The sequence below is a fragment of the Saccopteryx bilineata genome, chromosome 6 (genome assembly GCF_036850765.1).
Source record: "Saccopteryx bilineata isolate mSacBil1 chromosome 6, mSacBil1_pri_phased_curated, whole genome shotgun sequence".
Lineage (NCBI taxonomy): Eukaryota > Metazoa > Chordata > Mammalia > Chiroptera > Emballonuridae > Saccopteryx > Saccopteryx bilineata.
In genome coordinates, this window is record NC_089495.1 from 171474040 (window position 1) to 171491377 (window position 17338).

Consider the following 17338-nt stretch of genomic DNA (forward strand, 5'->3'; position numbering starts at 1 on the left):
TATTGTTTGTCTAATTAACAGGGGACTTGGGAATGCGGGTGGATGAGTCACACTCAGTACAGGACACTCTACTAAATGGTCACCAAACTGTGGTCGTTAAGGACAGACATGCCCCTCATCGTGGTTCTTTTAAACTCTTTAGAGAGTCAGTGTCTGAACTTCATGCAGAAAATACTAGTGGATGGCACTGGCTCAGTTTCGTTGCATTTTGAGCACAAGCACATACATGCTTACATAGAGGAGAGCTTGGTCAGAGGTAAAATGATTAACGGTCTCTTAGTCTGGGTTCCCCAGATGCTGATATGAAGCAAGGCCTTGAATGTATATAGTTTCTTAGGGATGCGACCTCAGGAAGCACCAGTAGGCAGTGGAGAGGGAGACAGGGACAGAAGGCAGCCAATAAGAGGTGTGCTACCAGGTCAGTTAGTGTGGGCAGCTGGAGCTCAATCTCCCCGCCCCCCTCACCCGAAGGACTCTAGGAGATGAAATAGGACGTGTGTCACAGAGTTACCTTGCCCGAAGGTGAGTGAGGGGTTTTTCATCTACCAACTCCTGCCAGCCAGTTGGGAGGGCTGCTCTGTGGGTGTGAACATGGAAATACAAGGACTTGGGAAAGGTCACAGGTATATAAGCGGGACACCGATACCATCTGCCATGGCATATGTTCCAAATGTCCTTTTGTTCTGACTTCAAATTTTCTAACTTAAAGTGCAATCCTAGGTCAGGTTTCAGAAAGCAAAATCAAATGTCACCTCAGAGTTTCTTATTCAGGAATTAATTTGTCCACTAGCATTTATTGAGCATGTACTATGTGCCAGACAGTGTGCTATGCTGATGGGGGGAGGTGTGCAGATTTATTAATAATTTCTGTAGCAAACACACAGGCACACATGTGTCACATTGTACGAAATAGAAATTACTTTAAGCCCGAATCTTGACATAAATTTTTATGTTGCCTGTAGGCATCTATATTTCTACTAACAGTCCAAAAGTAATTTTTTATTTATATTGATGAAGAAGGTACTTTCCTCTGCAGGTGCTCCAAAATATGTTAAGGGCACAGAGTAAATACGCTTAGGTGGACAGGTGCATCTGCCTGAGCTACAGCGGAGGGCAAGGCAACACTATAATCCTAGCGGAAAATTGACAGTCATAAGTTACATTTCCTTATTTCTTTGTTATGGATAATAGAAAGAATATTAAATGGAGTTACTTTTCTTTCTGTTGAGAGCTTTAAAAACTCTTGTTCTGAATTTGAGGTTTTGATTTCAAGAAAGAAATACGTGGCCCTGGCCGTTTGGCTCAGCGGTAGAGCGTCGGCCTGGCGTGCAGGAGTCCAGGGTTCGATTTCTGGCCAGGGCACACAGGAGAAGCGCCCATTTGCTTCTCCACCCCTCCCCCTCTCCTTCCTCTCTGTCTCTCTCTTCCCCTCCCGCAGCCGAGGCTCCATTGGAGCAAAGATGGCCCGGGCCCTGGGGATGGCTCTGTGGTCTCTGCCTCAGGCGCTAGGATGGCTCTGATTGCGGCAGAGTGACGCCCCAGATGGTCAGAGCATCGCCCCCTGGTGGGCAGAGCGTCGCCCCTGGTGGGCGTGCTGGGTGGATCCAGGTCGGGCGCATGCAGGAGTCTGTGTCTGACTGTCTCCCCGTTTCCAGCTTCGGAAAAATGAAAAAAAAAAAAAAGAAAAAAAAAAAAAGAAATACACTTCTGTTGTTCTTTCTGAAAGATGAATGGAGAACCTACTCCATGGCACAGCAGCTTTGAAAGCTTAAGAGAGAATGATGGACACCGTTCGCTGGACCCCGGAATGTACTAGGAACGTGGGCCTGTGTCTAGATTATATTCAGCATAAGCCACTGCAAACCTTTTTGTTTTTCCTGTAAAGTCTTTTTATTTTTTGGACTTTGTGTTCAGTTAACATTCTTATTTTTAAAAAGCAGGAGTATCTTTTTTGAAAGGTCATTTTATAGTCAATAATCAAAAGTGGATTGGTGGCCTGTTCTGTGTCAGACACGGTTCTGGGCACTGCAGAGACAGCAGTGAGCAATCACATGTGACTCTGCCCTCACGGACATGGCATTCTGGTGGGAGGAGATGGAGACAAGCAAGCAAATAACTGAATAAGAGAAAATTACATAGAGGCAGAGACAGTGTTATAAAGGAAATCAACAGGGTGACGTGTAAGTGACTGGGGGTCTCCTTTGCTTTGTGCGGTTGGGTGAAGACCCTGTGGATGAGGTGACGTGATCTGAATGACGAGATGGGCCTGTCATGTGCAGATCTGAGGGAAGAGCATTTCAGGTAGAGGGAGCTGCAAGTGCAAAGGCCCTGGGGCAGGAATAGACTTAGCCTGTTCAAGGAGGAGAGATAAAGGAGATTGTAGGAGGACAATGGAAGGAGGTATGGTCAAGGAGGGAGGCCAGGGACCAGGTAAACACCATTTCCTGGAAGGCCCCCTTCTGCCTGCAAGCCAGGCTCCCACTGTGGAATGTGGGGCTGCCTGCAGTGGCCATGTTGGAGTCTAGTCAGGCTCTTTGTCCACCCCAGGGTCTCAGTTGCTGCTACTTTTCCTTATGAGTTCTGTATTCCCCAAGAGAGCTGCAGAATGGGTTCATTTCTTGGTCTTCTCTTTCCCCGAGGTCTCTGAAAACAAGCACTTTAGTTTTATGAAAATTATTCAGAGGAGGCCTGCCAATAGCACCGATGATGAGAATGCTGGAGCTCTGAGCACCTGAAGGGCAAGTGCTAACTACCTGTTGTGCTGGGGGGCCCCAGCCTCCTCCTTCCGACTCAGCCTCAAGTCCAGCACTTGGGCTCTCCCGAAACTGCCTCCCCTTTGAGAAGTTGTATCCCAGCGCCCCACCCCTCCCGTTCTCCTAGCATTGGAGTCAGTGACCATTAACTCTCCTCTTATCAGCTTCCCTGGTGCTGCCTCCCCCAGATTCCCCTACTCTCACTTTTCTGGCTCATGCCTAGGCACCCAGGGTGCTCACACCAAGCACATGTGACTTAGGGGCTCCTATGGCCCTAGGAACATATTCAGTCCACACACCAGGCAGGTGGGGAGTGTTGAGGTGTCATGAGGGCAGCGTCCCTCAATCTGGGTGGACAGGACTTGGTGCATACATGCCTCAGCTCTCTCTCCCCTCCATTGGGATAACTGAGGCATGTTCTGCACAGCATCCCGTGGGTCTGAGCCCCTGATGCTCACAAAGAAACCTCATTTGTCAGTGTGCCCTGAATTGGTCCCATTCTTTCCTGTCTCATCCCTGCTCCACTATATAAAGATGCCTTTCAAGTAAACAATCTCAACTCCTTGTCTTGGAGTTGGCTTCAGGGAGGCCTCACTCTGAGACAGCTGGCCGGCATCTGCCCAGCACCACCTCTCGTTAGCCAGGCAGCAACCCTATTTTGTATTATCGAGGTGCTGCTCCTCCCACACTGGGCACAGACCTGACCAGACGAGACCTGTCATTGGAGCTGGAAATTTGAGCCCCGGGAAACCAAGATGGAAAGTGCTGGAGCTGCCCCACGACGGGCTCTGATGCGGTCTCCGTGGTTCCTGCCGCGTGCCCCTGTCCCCAGGCTGGCTGCAGTCTCTCTCCCTTTCCTGGGCAGATTTAGGCTGGCCAGGCTTTCCTTCGATTCTGAGAGCTACTCCTCATGCTTTGGACATACTGCTTGTTTGTTTGCATCAGTTGTCACTGCTGTTTGTTGCCCGCGACTCCAGAGAACCCAAAGGTAACTAACTGCTCATGAGTGAGGTTTGGTATTAGTGGGGAACTTAAGGAGGTTTGAATTAAGTTTTGCCCCAAAGCAGACCCTGAACAGGAGGTTTGTTAGAGCAGTGAACATGGCAGTTTAGAGTGTCGTTATTAAGCGTCTGTCTCTTAGCTCCAATCCCAGCTTTCTACACCATGGTGCCTGGCTGGAAATCGCGAGCTCCTTCCTGCTTTGCCAGCGTCTCCTCGTCTTGTCTCCCCGTGCCCCCCCCCCTAGGGTGTGTGAAGGGCGGGGAGGGAGAAGGGACCTGCACTGTCTTGCCTGTCCCGGTCACCCCGACAGCAGCAGCACTTTCTGTAGCAGCCGCTGGATTTGGTTTTGTTTTTCCCACATTTGCAGAACCAGTCTTGTGATACTCTCCTCAGAGCTGCCTGCACCAGCGGGGGGTGCCCCACCCCCACAGAAGTCTCAGTCTTCCAGGGCCGGCCACGTGTGCTCACTCTCCACCCACAGCACGTCCCAGAGAGCCCCAGACTCCCGCTCGCCCATAGTAGGCTGCTTGGTCTTTGTGATACTTAGTTCTTTTGCCTTTCTGACTATGTAGATAATACGTAACTCTTTATACCGCTCAGTTTATGGTACTTTATATTCAGGGCTCTCTATTAACATCGCTGCAGGGGTTTCTGTCTCCTGACTGGTGAAGGAAGGGGCAGGAAGGGGCAGGAAACAAGGAAGGGAGGTGCCAACACAGGCGGCTTTAACCTGCTGCCTATGCTGTGTGCAACTGGGGTTCCATCGCACTGGGGCCCCCGAAGAGACCTGGTAGAACATCTTCAAAAGGGCTCCACAGAAGAGGAGGAAGCTGGGTCTTCCTGCACCAGCTGCCATCCGCCCTCGGGTGAAGTGGCACGGTGGTGTTCACCCCGGCACCTCTGCCTGTAGCACACCAGGTCGGCTGTGTCTCCGCAGCCAGAGAGCACCCTGCAGAGGGGGGGACACCTTGGCATGGACGACACTGTCCACAGGTGACCTCTGGGGTGGCCACGGAGACAGCTATCGGGCAGAAGTTGGCAAACATTTCCTATGAAGGGCCCACTACAGGCTGTACAGCTTCTGTTATAAGTACTCAACTCTGCCATTGTAGCATGGAAACAGCCACAGACAATAAAAAAAAGTAGGCATGATTGTTGCTAATAAAACAAATTCTGAAAACAGGAAACAGGCAGAGTGCTGGATTGAGTCCCCCAGCTGTAGTTTGCAGATCTCTGCCACGGGGCAGGCACTGACAGGGTCTCAGACAAAATTCAATTTACATAAGAGAAGACACTTCTAACCTGGCATCCGTCCTCCCTTTTTCCTTCCTTCCTCCTTTCCTCCCTTCCTTCCCTCCCTCCTCCCTCCCTCCCTCCCTCCTCCCTCCCTCCCTCCTTCCTTCCTTCCTCCCTCCTTCCTTCCTTCCTCCCTTCCTTCCCTCCTTCCTTCCTCCCTCCCTTCCTCCTTCCTTCCTTCCTCCTTTCCTTCCCTCCTTCCTCCCTCCTTCCTTCCTTCCTTCCTTCCTTCCTTCCTTCCTTCCTTCCTTCCTTCCTTCCTTCCTCCCTCCCTCCCTTCTTCTTCCCTCCCTCCCTCCTTCCTTCCTCCCTCCCTTCTTCCCTCCCTCCCTCCCTCCTTCCCTCCCTCCCTCCTTCCTTCCTCCCTCCCTTCTTCCCTCCCTCCCTTCCTTTCTTCCTTCCTTCCTTCCTTCCTTCCTTCCTTCCTTCCTTCCTTCCTTCCTTCCCTCCTCCCTCCCTCCCTTCTTTCCTTCCACCCTCCCTCCCTCCCTCCCACCCGTCCTCCCTCCCCTCCTCCCCTCCCCTCCCCTCCCCTCCCCTCCCCTCCCCTCCCCTCCCCTCCCCTCCCCTCCCCTCCCCTCCCCTCCCCTCCCCTCCCTTCCCCTCCTCTCTCCTCCCCTTCCTTCCTTCCTTGTTGGAGAATTCCACTGATGTTTCTCCTTGACTTGAAGCTTAAAAGAACAGAGCTTTACGCCACCATTATAATCAAGTTTATCCTAAAATTGTTGCATTATAGGTTTGTAGTTGGGATGTTGCTGGTGAATGAAGTCACCTCAAACTCTGTGGCATTTGGCACGTTGATGATGAAAGACACCATTCAGGTGCCTTGATGAGAACAAATGCTTGACTCTAATTTTTCATGCATGGATAAAACCAAATAGATGCCACAAAAAACCAGATTGACTTAAGTTTTATTCAAAGAAATAGGTTTTTTTTTTAAATTTTATTTTTTATTTTTATTTTTTTTGTATTTTTCTGAAGCTGGAAACGGGGAGAGACAGTCAGACAGACTCCCGCATGCGCCCGACCGGGATTCACCCGGCACGCCCACCAGGGGCGACGCTCTGCCCACCAGGGGGCGATGCTCTGCCCATCCTGGGCATCGCCATATTGCGACCAGAGCCACTCTAGCGCCTGAGGGAGAGGCCACAGAGCCATCCCCAGCGCCCGGGCCATCTTTGCTCCAATGGAGCCTTGGCTGCGGGAGGGGAAGAGAGAGACAGAGAGGAAAGCGCGGCGGAGGGGTGGAGAAGCAAATGGGCGCTTCTCCTGTGTGCCCTGGCCGGGAATCGAACCCGGGTCCTCCGCATGCTAGGCCGACGCTCTACCGCTGAGCCAACCGGCCAGGGCCAAAGAAATAGGGTTTTTGAGAAGAGATATGTTCTCCCAGGAGGTTTATTTATCCTTGGTCAATAGCTTCACTGTGCAAGTCATAGCTTCCCCTTCACCTACATGCTTGTGTCCTTATGACCAGGACCTCTCTGTCACCTGTGGTGGGTCAGTAGCTCCAGGACATGGGGCCAAAAGAGATAAAACAGGTTGTGGCTTCTGCTTTCTGTCCAACTTAGAGTACCCTATGGGGCGTCCCCTGGGTGCAGAGGGACATCTTTGATGGTGTATGAGGTGGGACACCCACCCTGAGGTGGTAAGGGTGGGCTGGCCTGACGCCTCCATGGTGGATGTCGGTGACGGTTAACCTTAGATCTAAGGAATTCCCAGCCTCATTTGGCTGTTCTGGCATCTAAAGCTCCGTGGGCTGAGATTTCTAACTTTCCCCACCCCACCCCAAACCATGCAGGACTGAACTTTAGGGACTTAGCAAGACAGTCTTCATCTATTTGGGTTGCATGGATTTCTTGTGGTCCCTTCCTTCTGTCCCCAGGACCACAAACAGTGAGTCTTTTCTAAATTTTAAGAGAAAAACGAAGCGGACCGCCTGGCTTGGAAAACCTGTCCCAGATCCGACCTTGACTCCTGGTGCCTTCTAAAGCCAAAATCAAATTTCATCAGAGGCTTTTGAACCCAAGGGAAGAGACTCTTGGCAACGAAATGCACAAGAGACTAGTGAAAGAATTCACGTGCTAAGTTGATTAATTTGTAATGCAAAGAGGGGGCATCTTTCCTAGAGAGGCAGGTGCTGGTGGCCTTTATGCCGATCACCTCCTCTCCTGGTGTTAATGTCCTGGGAGGCCAAATGAAGCATCAGGAGGCTGTGGGTGGGCATGGAAGTAGCATGGTGGGCACCACACTAGCAGGAGAATGGTGTTTCAATGTATGTGTGTGTGTGGGTGGCTTCCCCAGTGTATTGGGCTCTGTCCTCAACAGGCTTTCGCTCTTCAGAGACTGGCATTCCCCTTTACACCAGCCTCTGTGTTGCCTTAGGCCGAACACCACCAGATGCTGTCTGCCGCTTTTGTCCCGGACTCTGCATTTTCCTGAGCTCCCAGGAGCTGAGCCACGTTCCTCCCAGCACTCTTTCAGTTGACTCATTTCTTCTTTGCAGACAGACAACCACCCAGCTGGCTACAACCAAATCACCTTTGCTGGCCCAGGACACAGTCAGTGCTGATGTTATTTCAAACTCCCAGAGTTTTTAGAACCCTGTATTCTCTCCTACAACCTCTATCTCTACTCTTGGCTTTTTGATTTTTAGAAATTTCTATCAAATTAAAATTCTTTGTACCCAAGAACTTATTGCGGCTATGAGGGTACAAGTTCCCTTAATTCAGCATTTCTCTCTCTAAATATAAAATGCTTGGCTATGTTTTCTAAATGTTCAGTCGGTCACTCCAACTAATGAAGGCATTGATCACATGGAAACTACTATTAATTTATAAGTGATGGTAGCAATGACATGTAGTCATAACTCTTAAGAATGATCAGGTTTTAACTTAATCTTTTGGAAATCAATCTTTGAATTTAAGTATTGAAAATCAGTGTCTCATTTTGTCACAAGATCAGACTTTGGCCCTTAAACCTTTCACTATCTGTTTTTAGTAATAGGCTCTCCTAAGATTTTACTAATTGGGTATAATAAGTATTGTATCATAGGACACATTTGAAAATTTTTTTATAATGAAATATGATAAATATATTAATATTTTATTAATAACTTTTAAGATTTGTGGCCCGGGCCAGTTTGCTCAGTGGTAGAATGTTGGCCCTACGTGTAGATATCCCAGATTCAATTCCTGGTCAGGGCACACAGGAGAAGCGCCTATCTGCTTCTCCACTCCTCCCCCTCTTGCTTTTCTCTCTCTTCCCCTCCCCTCCTGTATCCACGGCTCAATTGGAGTGAGTTGGCCCCAGGCGCTGAGGATGGCTCCATGGCTTCTGCCTCAGGCACTAAGAGCTTGATTGCTGAGCAATGGAGCAACGCCCCAGAAGGGCAGAGCATCGCCCCCTTGTGGGCTTGCTGGGTGGATCCCAGTCAGGGCACATGCAGGAAGTCTGACTCTGCCTCCCTTCCTCTTATTAAATAAAAAAACAAACAAAACAACCCCACAAAAACGTTAAGATTTGCTAGAATAGCACGTGGTCCCATGGGGTACAGCTAGTTTATCATAATGTTTATGATATCATCCATGAAGTGAGGTAGCCATGTGAATCAGTACTGAATATGTTTTAAGGGCACATCAAGCTCTTTCTGTGGGAGAGAGTATAAACCCTTATCATTTATGCTAACATTTCCCAGTTGCTTACATTTAGGCAGGGTTATTGACTCGTACGGGTTGAGGCACTGTAGGTCAAGTGACATGTGTGTCTCTAGGCTGAACATAGAAAAGTGAGAGTCCTCCACAGGTTCTCTTCTGCATAGATTGTGGCCATCTTGTGCTGTGATTACAAACCATAAGCGTAAAGACTGAAGCAGTCTAAATACCTGAGTTGTTGCATGGAGGTCTGTGGCCTTGGGGAGTCACCTGAACCTTAGTGGGACTTGTGTGAATAAAAAATGAACCTTTGTGTGTTAAACCACTGAGATTCTGAGGCTGTTCGTTACTACAATACAACTTAGTTTGGCCTGATGACTACATTCTAGTATTTCTGAAAGATTTTGATTATGACCCATGACCACAATGAGAAATGTATTTTACATTGTGAGTCAGTTCATACACTTAGACACTCACACACACACACACACACACACACACACACACATCCCTGAAAAAAGCATTTCAGGAAACAATGCTTATCATTAATATGTATGATCTATTCTATTCTATTCTATTCTATTCTAAAATGGTGGTTAAATCACCCTAAATTTATTTTACAGCCAGCTACTGGGATGTAACTTGAGTTCAAAATATGCTGCTATCAGTGTATGATTGACTAGCTAATTATAAGTCTTTCATGTATATCTATGAAAGCAGGCTTTTTAGATGTCTTTTTGGCAAATTTTTATTATCTGCTTCTAGACTAAATGGCAGTGTTTTTATGTAATACACATCACATCCCACATAATTTCTGGAAGGTAATGTTTTATTAAGTCTCCTAATTTACATGTCCTTTAAAATTTGTTTATAAAAATTTTCAGAGGGAGTAACAATGTTAACTTGATTATTCATTATTTACTTATTTTCATTTTTTAAAATAAATGACTATAAATGCCTCTTCTGTTAGGATCAGGGATATCATAAAAACCTCACTAGCTAAGACATATTTTAGTGTTAATACTGGTGCAAAAAATGAAATAGAGACCAAATATTTTTATATAGCACTGTATATTTTTATATACTGTATACTCATATCAAAACTTGTCATTTCTATTAAGAAGCTGTTAAGTTACTCTCTTAATTTCATAAATTATACCATAACTGAAAATATGGACACCTATTTTATATTTTTGCTCCTATATAGGTCATTTAATGTTTATACAGAGAACTGCAAAATTACAGAGGTGATGCAATGGGAATCGATGAACATTTTCACCTAAATTTCCAATGGCCTTTATCTTCAGCCAGAATCATCCTGATATTTTTCTCAATATTCTTTTAAAGATGAATATGATGTCTATTTCTTCAATAAATACACATACACACATTTTAGGTATCTGTGTGTATATACATTTATACAAGTGTATATAAATATATACACATATATACACACATGTATATAGTCTACATATGTATATATATATTTCTGTGTGCACTTATACACACATGCACACATAATGTCCTTTGGTTTATTTTCAGACTGTTGTGTGAAATGAATTTTTGATGCTTTCCATTTTTTTCTTTAAATCCAAACTGGTTTAAAAAGACCCTCGAACAAGTAATAAATTTCTTTTAAAAATCATAAATATTATTACATTTAAAGCATTATATAGAGAAGGTTATATGGTGTTAGAGAAGACAGAAATTCATGCCAAAATGGGGGAGAAATAAAGAAAATGGGTTTTTCTAGACTTCTCTCTTAAAGTTGAAACCTTCAAGGAATGAAAACCAGGCTCTGGTGTTGCTGGCTTTGAGGACGGGAACTCCAGGCTTAGCCATGGGCTCCCGGGGAAGGGAGACACGTAGCCAGAAGTGGTTGATAAGTTTTTGGGAATCAAGTCAAACAAAGAAATCATTTCTTGGGAATGGCTGGACCTTGGGACTGGGGCCAATCCTTGAGTAGGAAAATAAAGAGTCAGCACATCCGAAAACATTTCTATTTGGTAATGAAACTCAGTGGTGTCTTTTGGGGTTGACATGGGAGAGGGATGTGTCAGCTTTAGATTATCTGGTAAACACTCTCATGAATTGCTTAGTTGCCAAGATGATATCTGTGCTTTCTCTATGGAGGGCTTGCTTCCTCCAGGCCTCAAGCTACCAGGAATGAGTTGGCATTCCCCCTTGGGCTCCATACAAATGAAGGTCCACGTGAAAATGGCTGCTCACATCTTCAAACACATTCCCTTCACTCTCCACACACCTGTATCTGAACAGAGGCCATTTCTCTAACACATCAAAAGCATCAAAGCCACGAAGGAGTAAGATATTGCCCTCCAATCGTGTGTTCTGGAAATCAAAGCCCAAGTTCATGTGCGGCAGGCTGTCAAAAACACTCACCTGGCCTCTTGCTTACGTCAGAGGAAAAATTCCCAATGATTTAGGAAAAGGAACATTCCTGGGTTAAAAAGTTACTATGATGTGTTGCTAGACCTGCCTTGCATTTTTTCCTTTTGGATAGCTATGTGAGACACCCCAGAAAATTGGGGCTGTGATGAACTCTATACAAACTGAGAGTAATTTGGGCTTCTCTAGGATATTTGACCTTAACTCGGAGCAGTAGCTGGTGCAAGGACAGCCAAGCCACATAGGTTTTATATTTGTCATGCTGGCTGAGGAGGATGAGTTATGATGTTGGTGTTGGTGGTAAGATTTCCAATGCTCATGTTTTTGGATTCTTCCCCTCCAGTAATTAGGGCTCTCATGGATGGCAGCTTTTGAGTCATGCCACCTTCATCTAAGTCACTGAAAAATCTTGCTAAGTTCATAATATCTTTCCCCAAACCCTTTTCAGCTTCTCCTGTGCTTTAAGGGATTCAGAGCTCGCCCTTGATCATAATCTTTCATTTTCTTTTTATGTATCAAGTCAGTTGAGACCATGGATAAGCATTCTTGGAGTCACTGTATGTAGCTTTTTAAATGCATTCTCTTCTCAGATATGAAAATAGTTGAGGGAAAGTTGTTTGAGTTTTGTTTGCAGGATATCACCTATTTGAATAACACAAATAAGGAACCTAGAGTCGCAAATAGAACATTGGTGTTGATGGGGACACTGTATTTGGGGCAGAGAATAAAAAAAGATTGCTTCCATTGTAATGAAAATAATCATTGACAGTGAGCGAAGCTTCAGATCAAGAAGTTGGAAATGATTGTGGGGGGTGACAGTTGCTAGGTGCCCGAAAGAGTATGGAGCGAGGACCGAGGGGCAGAGGCAGGGAGGAGGAGGCGCCAGAGCGGGGTGCAGCACTAGTTCTTGTGCAGGATGCTTTTGAGGCTTCTCTCCACAGCTTCGTCCAGCTCCTCCTCCAGCTCCTCCTTCTTGGACATGGCTAGCTTGGACTGGTAATCCCTGACGACCTGGTCAATGTAAGGGGCGCTCTGCGTGCCGTGCAGCATCAGGGTCCACTCCTTCAACACCCCCTTCTGCGGCGCGCTCCCGACAAACCCCAGCTCCAGGGTCCAGGTGCCTCTGGCGTCTTCCCCCCACGTGTGGGTGGTCATGAAAGGCCACTTGTCAAAGCCCACCTTAGAGTCATCATCCCTCGGACGCCGGCTCAGCAAAATGGACTTGGTACCCATAGGAGAAGTCATGTTGATGTTCAGGTCTCCTCTCCTGGTTGCATTGACCGTGATGACAGCTTGCACGTGCTCCAGGTAGCGGACGAAGTTTTCCTTTCCTTCGCAGGCGTCGGTGGTGAGGGTCAGCACCAGCTTGCCAGTGGATGGTATTTTCCTGAGGGCAAAGTGATGAGGACAGATGGTAAGGGGTAGGCATGTTACATGAGGGGAAACTAAAGACAGCTTCAGGGAGCAGGAAGAGCAAGGGCTTTAGTTAGTCAGACAGACCTGAGCTCATTCCTACCCCACCTGTGCGAGCCTGAACAAATTACTTAACTCTCTGAACCTTCTGTGTGGAAAGGGCATGGAGCAGATGCTGCTGCCGCCCCTCCCATTTCTTCTAAGTCACCCCCGAGTCCCTTGCAGCTGTGGCTCCCGTGTCCCCTGACTGCTTCCCACCTCGGGTATCAGCATCTTATCCAGCTTCTCTCCCAGAGCGTTGCCTGTTCTGAGAGTTTGCTCAGCCTGTGTGCAGGGCAGCCCCTAAGTGTCAGGGATTCAACTCCCCGGGGACAATCCTCTAGCAATGATTGAGAAAAGGCGGTGGATAAATGTCCCCAGGCTTCTCTGTTTTTCAGTGGGACAACTCAGTGTCCCCAGTGGGACGGAGCCTACTTGCCTACAGTGGCAGCTTGTTCCTCAATGTTCTCTTTATTGGTTTTAATCCCTCTTCCCTGTCTCACATCTTCACATCCCACTCATGTTTCCTGGGATCATCTCTCAAAATTGTTAGCACTCAAGTCCCATCTCAGGGTCAATCTAGAGTGACTTTTGGGACAATCTAGAGTGAGCTCATAATACCTCTCTGTTAAAGTGCTGAGTATTTTGATAAATAAAAGTAATTGTTAATGTGATCGTTGTTATCATAAAAAAGCTGAAATTGGGTTAATTATTCTAGTGAAGGAGAGTCCTTTGAAAGATCAGGGAACTTGGGAGTATCTTTGATCACAGATTTGGAACCCAACAAAGGGTCAATCTAAGCATTTTAGCTCTCTTCCCATACAACCAATCTTCTCTGGAGGTAAGATGCTCAAAGCTCTTGCACCAGAAACATAATAAAGGACACTACATTGGAGGATTGCATGGCATAATGGAAGAACTCTAGATTTTGGGAACAAAAATATTTGGATTAGACTTCTGCTTCTACAAGTACTGGTCAGGGGACCTTGAGCAAGTTGTTCAACTGTTTCAAGTCTCACTGTCCCTGTGGGTGGGTGGGTTTTGTGAGGTTAAATAAGACCGTGCGTGGGAACACCGAGCCTGGGCTTCGCACCTGGTGCTAGTTCCCCTTCCCTGTCTCTTCCTTCATATCCTTCCTTGACACAGTTTTTATTTTGGAGCATAAAATGGCAAATACTTTTAAAATACACATTTTGTAGATTACACTTATAAAGAAGATGCTGCTCACACACCTGCTCAGCGCCAAGCCTCAGTTCTGCATTGCCCTGGGAGCCAAGGCCATGGACCTGAGCTTCCCCTGCAGCTGGTCGACAAAGCAGTACTGTCCTGAGAGACTTAAAAAATATACTGGAACAGCCCTGGCTGGTTGGCTCAGCGGTAGAGCGTCGGCCTAGCGTGCGGAGGACCCCGGTTCGATTCCCGGCCAGGGCACACAGGAGAAGCGCCCATTTGCTTCTCCACCCCTCCGCCGCGCCTTCCTCTCTGTCTCTCTCTTCCCCTCCTGCAGCCAAGGTTCCATTGGAGCAAGGATGGCCTGGGTGCTGGGGATGGCTCTGTGGCCTCTGCCTCAGGTGCTAGAGTGGCTCTGGTCACAACATGGCGATGCCCAGGATGGGCAGAGCATCGCCCCCTAGTGGGCAGAGCATCGCCCCTGGTGGGCGTGCCGGGTGGATCCCGGTCGGGCGCATGCGGGAGCCTGTCTGACTGTCTCTCCCTGTTTCCAGCTTCAGAAAAATGCAAAAAAAAAAAAAAAATACTGGAACAGTTTCCGGGAGTGCTGCTGTGTGTGCTCTGCATGGACGCGAGTGCTGAGTAATGTGTGAAGCATTCATTAGCCATAGACATCCAGTGATAATGGTGGCATCCCAAGCACCAGGCTCTGGAAAATCATTCAGTCCAGGGGGGAGAGCAGGCATGAGGCCAGCGCTGGAGGCCAGAGTATGGATAACCATTACCTGGAGCTCTCAAAGAAGATATTGTGTACTCAGAACCTGTTATGTCAGACACAAAGCAGGTGAGCTGATAAATGACTGATGATTATTTGGAGGCCAGCCTGCAGCCAGAAAGCTATGAGGGGTGGACTAAAGTTCTAGCTGTGGGCAAGACATCTGAATTGTCTGAGCTCATTTTCCTTACCTGTACAATAGGGATATATCACTCCCTACCTAGAAGAGCTGCTGTGAAGATAAAATAGATACACACCCTCATATGCGTCATATATTTACAAATGTCTAGATGCATCTGTTTTGTTCAATATAGTAGCCACTGACCACATGTGGCTATTGAACACTTGAAATGTGACCAGTGTGAATAAGGAACTGAAATTTTAATTAATTTAATTTTAGTCATTAATTTAAACTTATTTAATTTTACTTAATAGTTGCATGTGGCTCGTTGCTTCTGTATTGGCTAGCACAGATCTAAATTGTTTGCGTCTGTATAATTTAAACATGGTAACAGCACCACCACCCAGAAAGTCTCTGGGGCTTCTGCTGTAAGTTTATTCCATCTTTGCTGTGGCTCACAGGCTCTAGGAAAAGCAGCTGGGGAAACTATGGATCCTGTTGTGCAGGTTTTCTGGTCACCCTGCAGGAGGCTTCTGGAAGGTCCAGAACCCTAAGTGTGAGTGAGTTTCTACACAGACAAGCAGGCAGGCCCAGATTGGAGGCTTCCTTCTAGAGTGGAGTCTCAGGAGCTCTGGAACTTTCTGAGAAGCACTGTTGGAGGAAGCAGAGGTTTACAGTGGAGACCACATCAGGAAGAAAGGCCCCGGCTCTGAGTCCTGAGTTGAGTTGGAGGCCCTTGCTTATTTTGATGGCCAGGCCATCTTAAGAAATTCAAGAAGGGTATTCACAAGCTAACAAATAGACTGTTACCCTGAATAATAGCCATTCTAGGTGTTCACTAGTCATTCTAGGTGTTCACTAGTCATAAGGCATCACTAGTCATTGTCAAATGCAATAGTCACTACTATCACAAGGAATCAAAACATAAGCTGGATTCTAAACATCTTATTTTTTATCCTCATTTGCATCTAGAGCACTTGTAGACTGGAGTTCAGAGTGACAGTTCTTTTGCAAGTTGATTTGTGAAAACTCTGGCAGAAAAGTGACATTGCTTCCCTGGGGAAAAACTGAAAATAGTTCTTTTGCGGGGGGTATTTTTTTAAAGTGAGAAGTGGGGAGGCAGAGAGATAGACTCCCACATGCGCCCAACTGGGATCCACCTGGCATGCCCACCAGGGAGCGATGTTCTGTTCATCTGGGCTGTTGCTCTGTTGCAACCAGAGCCATTCTAGTGCCTGAGGTGGAGGTCACGGAGCCATCCTCAGCGCCTGGGCCAATTTTGCTCCAATGGAGCCTTGGCTGCAGGAGGGGAAGAGAGAGACAGAGAGAAAGTAGAGGGGAAAGGGTAGAGAAGCAGATGGGTGCTCCCCTTTTGTGCCATGGCTGGGACTTCCACACACTGGGCTGATGCTCTACAGCTGAGCCAACTGGCGAGGGCCTGAAAGTAGTTCTTAATTGGCAAAGAATTAGAGATGGGAAGGCCACTTTTGCTGGAACCCATATCCACAGCCCACTATGCAATAGAGTTTGTACAAGAGAGAAGTTATTCCAGGCTGAGTGACCTCTTATGATCAAAGGAAAGAACTAAGGATTGAACTAAGCCCGAGACAACTGTCAGGCACACCATGGCTATGGGGGTTTTACTAGACACAGTGCCTCAGCCAGATTCCCTCCACAGCTGCTCTGAACTTTGACTGCCATTTTGGTTCTCAGCTGTCCCCTTTTCTACAGAATCATCCTCAGGGAATGGGAGTGACAAGTCACCTGTTCTGCTAGGCTTGGTTGATTCTTGGCAGATATGGGGATATACAAGGCTAGTGCCTTGGTTGTTGCTCTGCTCACTGCTCATGGCCGGTCTAGCACAGACACACACAGGCAGTTGTATTTTTCCCTCTTATTTTAGTTGAGCACCATTCACCAGCTCTCCTGATAAAATCTCTTTCATGGTGGGTGGTAGCGGAGCAACCAAACGGTGCCGTGATTGGCCCACCATGAAAGCTGAAACGCCCACTAGTGGGCGGGAGGGACCAGGTTGACCAGCACTGCAAAAGTGGGTGGTTTTTATAAAAAAGTTTGCCATCATGGGCCTAGAGGTTCTAGATTGCCCCTCCCTTTGTGCTTGTTAATTAGCAAAAGAAAAAGAATGTACTGACCCAAATTAGCCCTTTCTCCATGTCACCAAAACAGCCATTAGTCATTCTTTCCCTTTATCATCTGATCTCCCTCTTCTGTAATCCTGTTACTTCTGTTCTGCTTCTGATCAATAAAAGCTGAGGAAGAAGGAAATTCAGGAGGTCTTCTTTGCCTCCCTTGGCAGACCTCCCCGTCTTCCACTTGACATCAGTTTGTGTCTTGAATAGGTTTTTTCCACGTGACACTGGTAGTTCCCAGTGGGCTGGAGTACTACACCCTCCCAGGATCAAGTTGGAATTACAACTAAATTATAGAACAATCATCCTGAATAACCAACTGAAGACTAGCCGAAGAGAAGTCATATAATCAAGGATTCACAGAAGAAGCCACATCAACACTGGTAGAAAGGCCAGTGATGAGAATAGTGCTGGCCCCACTTTTATAGGCAGGGGCTGAGGTTCCACATGGATATCTTAGCTGTGGTGGGTTTCCCCTAAAAAGCATACGGTCTCAACCCCAGCAGGGTTCCCCCGCCCAGAGCACATCTGGCTGTGAAAATCAGCAGGCATTTTGTCTGTTA

General features: G+C 47.1%; 1 protein-coding gene across 1 annotated transcript in view; it reads right to left on the reverse strand.

Moving 5' to 3' along the window:
• Positions 1–11788: 11788 nt before the first annotated feature.
• Positions 11789–17338, reverse strand: part of PCSK2 (proprotein convertase subtilisin/kexin type 2) — a 338142-nt gene continuing 332592 nt past the window's right edge. Inside the window, exon 12 of the mRNA XM_066235935.1 lies at positions 11789–12494. Coding sequence (XP_066092032.1) covers positions 12008–12494 — 487 coding nt within the window. The 3' untranslated portion in view covers positions 11789–12007. The remainder of the gene's footprint in view (positions 12495–17338) is intronic.